The following is a 6,000-nucleotide window of genomic DNA, read 5'->3' as shown; positions in this document are numbered from 1 at the left end:
AGTATAATTCACAATTTTAGTTCTCTAGATGGAAGAAAATTGAAACTCTGACCCAAAAAGCATTACCAATTCCAGTGAGCGTTATACTCGTACCCTGAAAAAAATCATTTAAACATTATCCCAAAATGCATTTGCAAATTACTCTTGCCAGAGGCAAGGTTCTTGGATGCAGTGCATTACTTCCCTTTTTTTTCCCCTACCAGACATTACTCTTTAAAGACAAGACCATCAAGGGCTGCTCTGGAGAGTCACTAACATTATACTTGTTATTATATTTGCTAATTTCACACCTTCCCCAACCTAACCCCCAAAGTTGTTGAAAAGTGCCTGTAATTGCAACCTGTTCTTAGTTTTCTTTGAAACTTACCAGTACCTAAGATTTCTTCCACATTCCTAAAAGACCCCAAAATGAGCCCAGATCCTGCCTTTAAGTTACAAAGACCTTGACCTTTTTTGTTGGCATGAGCTTAATAACCTCAGCCTGAATTTCAGCAGCTGCTGGGACAGCATCCTACAAGTTAACACAGAACTCTGTACAGAGGTACTGTTTTAGCTAATAGCTCCAGGGGCAGCAGTTAGGTAATTTTGTAAGGTTGCACTGTGTTCCTAATAAATTGAATCATTTATCAGTCATCTTTCTCAAGAAATAAAGCACACAATCTACTTAAAATGATATCATCTTTTGAGAAGGCCAGTGGTAGACCTGAAAAGGAACTTTTGAACATTTAACTGAACCTCTTTGATTTACAGATGAGAAAACTAGTCATTTTAGAGTTTTGCCTAAGGTCAAACGGTTTGTTCTCTGAACTGGAAGAAAGCAAGTTCGAGTCTTATTCACAGTTCAGTGGTTGTTCCTCTTTGCTATTGCCTTTTTGGCTCCCACCATCCTCCTATTCTGTCCCCCACCTTGATATCAGGAAGATCCAGAAACTGGGATGCTTAAGGAGTGTGACTTAAAAACCATCCATTACATTGTCATTAGGAAGTGCAAGATGAGTGAGGCTTGCCTGCTCACACAAGATCCAAGGAGAATCTTCTCTGCTTTGTATACCACTGTATTTCCATCACCTAGAACTGTGCCTAGCACATAGTAGGCCCCAGTAATTGTTAAACGAAAAAATGAATGAATGAGTCAATCTTGGGTATGTCACTTTGTCATGTCCTTACTTTTTCTTTACCACCTCCTTCCAGCAGTACTAACAAAACATGTAGACTGAGGTTCTAAAAAGGAGAAATCACACGGAAAACGTCTAGTACCGGTGCATAACCCATTGTGAGCAATTACAGAATATCGGTTCATTTTCCTTTTCTTCCTAAGTGTGGTAAGGGGTGATGTGCCACTGTGTGCCATGGATGGCTAAGAGGCTGGTGAGAAATGGCTGTCAGCGTCTTTCTTATCTGTATAGATCAAGTCCGGTGCCCCACAAAACGCACAGCTGTTTTACTCAGGCTGGTTGCTTTTGTTGATCGCTTCTGGGCAGCAATCAACTCTTTAATACAACTTTTAGTAATCATCAGCTACACTGCTGCGAGAGGAGGGGTAGTGATAGGAAACGCAAGTAAGATCCCCTCCCCTCAACCTTACACCAAAATAAAGGAAGCCCGCGGTGAGCGAGTGCGTTTTGCCGGGTTAACGGGACCTGGGGCTGGGGCGGTGCCGTCCTCTGCAGCTCCGCCCCCTCACCCGTGGCGGCCGCCGAGGTTCAAGTGCGGGGCCCTGTGCACCGCCCTGCGCTGCGGGCTCCGAATCCGCGCGCGCCACTCAAGGGCCCCTGCTTGAAGGCTTGGAGGGCCCAGAGGTCATTCGGGCCCACGGTCATTCGGCCACGCGCTGTGCTACCACGTGGGATAAAAGTTTCCAACTCTGCCAGCGGGGCCTCCCGGTGCCCACCAGCAGAGAAGAGGCCCGCCCTTTGGCACCCGCTCCCAGTCTTGCCGCCTTAAGTCGCTCCCAACTCCCGGGGAACCCCCCCCTTTGTGTCTCTCCTCTGAAACCCCTCCATTCTCCGCGCAGGTCCCCAAAGGAAAATAACCTGGGAGCCTTCTGAGAAGGCTACCGGGACACCTCCGGTGGGCCTGGGGACGGGAGTCGAGGGACAACCGTCCCGAGGAGGGTGCGGGGGGCGTGGAGCTTTGGGGCGCGTAGTACACTAGGGACAGTGCCCTGTACGCGTCCCTGGTGCCATTGGCTGGATCATTCGCGGCTTCCACACCTCGCGCGCCAACTCCTCCGGGCCACAGTGGACCCCAACCAAGAGGCCCCACACACATTTGTGCCCCTCGTCGCTCTCTACTCCGAGTCCGCTCCGCCCCCAGTGCGCAGGCCCGGCTGCCCCAGCGCGCATGCCCTGGGCTCGCGAGCGCGGCCAGCCCCCAGCCTTTTGCTTTCTACACACTCTACAACTGAGGAGGGGGCGGGGGAGGAGAGAGAGAGAGAGAGAGAGAGGGGAGAGCCCAGCTGGCCACGTGATCTAGCCGGCCGGGGCCGCGGGGGCGGGAGCGCGCGCCGGGGAGGCGCGGGGAGGGCGGGTGCACGTGTGCGCGCGCGCGGACGGGCGCGGAGCTGGGCTGAGGCGGGCGGCGGCGGCGGCGGGCCGGCTGCGAGGGGGAGGAGCGGGAGCTGAGCGAGGCGGGCGGGCGGAGGATGGGGCCGTGCCCGGGTGCCCGCAGGAGCCGCCCGGGGACACGCCGTGCACCCTCCGGCTCGGGGCTCTCGCGGTCTCGGCGGCGGCAGCGTTAGCAGCGGCAGCGCGAGCGGCGTTCCCGGGGCTTCCCGGCCGCGCTCCTCCCTCAGGCTGGGCGAAGAGAAGAGGCAGCGGCGGCGGCGGCGGCGGCGGCAGGCGGCGGCACACCGGGGTCTCTACCACTGGAGATTTCTTTCTGCTTTCCTCGTCGACTGACTCACCCCCTCCCTTTTATGAGGAAGGGTCACCTCTTCTTTGGGACTAGAAAAAATGTTTTTTTGAGGAGGGACGGTGGGTGGCAGCGTCAGGGTCGGCTTCTTCTCTTCTTTCCTCTCCCTCTCCTCCCCCTCCTAGACCGAGAAGCAAACCCCACAACTGCTCCAGCATCCTCCTTCCTTTCCCTCACCTCCCTTTGCCACCTCTTCCAGTTTCGCCCTCTCCTCTCCGAATTATTTCATTATTATGCTTCCTTCCCTGGGGGGTCTCGTCCCTCTCAGGTCGCTCAGAAGCCGTGGCCTCCCCTGGATGCATTTCTTAAAAATTTTGGAGCCTGGGAGTGAGTTTTCCCCGAGGCGTGCGTGAGAGGCGGCGGGGGTGTTTTCCTGCGCGAGGGGCGGGTGAAGTTCATTGCCCCCACTTTCCCGCGACCTTTTCGGACCCGATTCCGAATTGGGGGCCGGCGTTTTTTTTGTGGGGCGGGGGTCGCGGCAGAGAATGGCCGCGGGGAGGGCTCCCCGGAGCCTCCCAGTCTCTTGATCAAAGCATTCCGCTATTCTGATTTATTGCCTGCTTGGTGAGTTATTTTTTTTTCCTCTAAAGGAGACCTGTGTGTTCAGCCATTACTTTGCTTGGCGCTGCTCACAGGCATCTCCGACCCTCGGTGCTGTGAGTAGCCCCGCACTTGGGCTGCTCGCCCCTCGCCCTCGCTCCCGTCCCTCCTCCCTCTCTCCGCCCCTTCCCCCTTTTCTTTCTCCTCTCTTTCTTCCCTTCTCTCCCTTCTTTCGGCCGCCGTCTCCCTGCGCCCTCCTCGGGGCGGAGGGAAGGCGAGAAGGGGAGGGAGGGGTTGGTGTCAATTTTTTTGTGTGGCCGCGGCCGGAGTCTGTGGCGGCAGGCGGCGAGCGGGGAGACCCCGGCGCGGCAGAGCCATGGATGGCCCGACGCGGGGCCATGGACTCCGCAAAAAGCGGCGGTCGCGGTCGCAGCGAGACCGGGAGAGGCGCTCCCGGGGCGGGCTAGGGGCTGGCGCGGCCGGCGGTGGCGGGGCCGGTCGGACCCGGGCGCCCTCGCTCGCCTCGTCGTCCGGCTCGGACAAGGAAGACAATGGGAAGCCCCCGTCCTCCGCCCCGTCCCGGCCCAGACCCCCGCGGAGGAAGCGGAGAGAGTCCACCTCGGCTGAAGAGGACATCATTGATGGATTTGCCATGACCAGCTTTGTCACTTTTGAAGCGCTGGAGGTAAGGGGGACCCCCCTCCCCACGGTTTCCCTTTATGCACGACCCCACTAGGCTGCGCCCGGCTCTGCTTCCTCCCCCGCCGTGCTCTGTTCTGTCTGTCTGTCTGTCTGTCTAGGCTGGGGTCTTATTGTTGAGGGGGAGCTGGGGGCGCGGGCAGACAGCCGTGCCTCGCCTCCTCGTTTCCTCGTTCTTGCTCGGCTTCCCCTGCGCCCCCTCCCTGCACCCCTCCACAGCAGATGGGCAGAAAGAAAGGGGTTCAGGCATCACAACAATGCGCCCCCCTCCACGGATAGCTCTGCCCCTACTCCTCCTCTCCCTCCCCAATCATGGCTTCTTGGCTGGTGGAAGTCTCTTTGCTGGGTTTGGGGCGCCTGTGAACGGCTCTCTGTGTGCTTTCTACAGAGCCATATGTCCGTGTGTGTTCCTATATAGTGTATACCTTTCCTGGGTGTCCTCGGGACCGGAGACCTATGGGGTTTTTGCGGCTTCTTTACCCCCAATTCCCTGCTTTTTCTTTCTCTCTCTCTCTCTCTCTCTCTTTTTTTTTTTTTTTGGTGAAGCTGGGGAAGGGGGCGTTTTCTCCTGGTTGGGAGAAAGGAGGGAGGAGGGGAGAGAAGGGAGGAAAGGCTGGAATATATTTCTGTATTCTGTGTGGGACTCTGTTACAGAAGGGGTTAATCATAATGTTGTCTATATACATACATATGCACATGTGTGTACATGAGCAGTTTGGTTAAAGGATAGAAAAAGGTCCTACCAGAGAGGACTGGTGGGAGGAAAGAATAAAATCCTAGCTGGTATCTGAAGGACTTGTCACCCAATTGTCCCTTTTCCTTTCGTTTATTTTTTTTTTGTGTATGTTTTCTTTATTTTCTTTCTGATTGGCTTTGTGTGTGTGTGTGTGTGTGTGTGTGTGTCTTTCTTTTTTCCTTGGGCACCTGCAGCATTGATTTTCAAATGTACATTTTCCTGCCAGCTATCCGGCTTCTTGGTGGTGGCTGGGGTCGGGGTGGGAGGGATTGTTGGGAGGTACAAGGAGACTGTCCAGGGGTCAGGGGAAAACTGTCTTTACCTGGACGGGTCACTTTTGGTGCTGGCACCGGTAATTGGACTCTATAAACGCAACCCCTTTCCTCCCCCTACCTCTCTATCCCCACTTCCAACACATCACACACTCAGAAGGCTTTGAGATTCTGCAGAGTTGGTCCAGCTTTCTTAAGCACAAAACCAAGATAGGAGTTGGTTTCTAACCTTTCATGCACCTGATGTGAAGGTTTGAGGTTCCTGAAAGAAACTTTTCCCCTTCCCTTTGGTTTTTTTTGCTGTTATTATGTATTGTTTGAGATTATCAAATGCAAGCTTTGTTAATGACAGCTTAAATCTCCCATGCAGTAACTGTGCAGGTTTAGGTTGCTGGCTCTGTGTGTGTGTGTGTGTGTGTGTGTGTGTGTGTGTGTGTGCGCGCGCGCGTGTTTGGGTGTCAGGTTTAAATATTTTAAAAAAGGAAGCCTCCCCCTCAGGTTGTTCTTTTCAGTTTGAACTGCTTCTTGTTTGGACTGTTGATAGTGATGGTGGTGGTTGGTGGCCAGTGGTTGGGGAGGAAGGGAGGATGGTGGTCGTGATGATACTGGTGGCCATAGGTTTTGATGTTAGTGATTGAATCAGTTACCCTTTGGTTCTAGAACTGGTGCTTTATTGGATAAAATGGATCTTACACAATTGTTTTGAGTGTTGAGGCTCACCACTTATTAGGGTACTTCTGACAGTGCCATTAACTTTGCCAAGGTGGGAGGGTACTTACTGTACTGTATGACCTCCTCTTTGTCTCTGTTTCTCTCTTGCTTTGAAATAGGAATTGAAAT

At 54.1% G+C, this 6,000-nt stretch overlaps 1 protein-coding gene across 3 annotated transcripts in view; it reads left to right on the top strand.

Annotated features, from left to right (window-relative positions):
- The first annotated feature begins 2,588 nt into the window (after positions 1-2,588).
- Positions 2,589-6,000, top strand: part of AUTS2 (activator of transcription and developmental regulator AUTS2) — a 1,225,237-nt gene continuing 1,221,825 nt past the window's right edge. Inside the window, exon 1 of one of the 3 annotated variants that reach the window (XM_057487216.1) lies at positions 2,589-4,138. In XM_057487216.1, coding sequence (XP_057343199.1) covers positions 3,830-4,138 — 309 coding nt within the window. In that variant the 5' untranslated portion in view covers positions 2,589-3,829. The remainder of the gene's footprint in view (positions 4,139-6,000) is intronic. The other 2 variants (XM_036907884.2, XM_057487218.1) reach the window with 2 other exon arrangements.

The sequence above is a fragment of the Manis pentadactyla genome, chromosome 10 (genome assembly GCF_030020395.1).
Source record: "Manis pentadactyla isolate mManPen7 chromosome 10, mManPen7.hap1, whole genome shotgun sequence".
In the NCBI taxonomy this organism is placed as follows: domain Eukaryota; kingdom Metazoa; phylum Chordata; class Mammalia; order Pholidota; family Manidae; genus Manis; species Manis pentadactyla.
The sequence above is the reverse complement of the archived record's forward strand: the minus strand, read 5'-3'. Positions and strand labels throughout refer to the sequence as shown.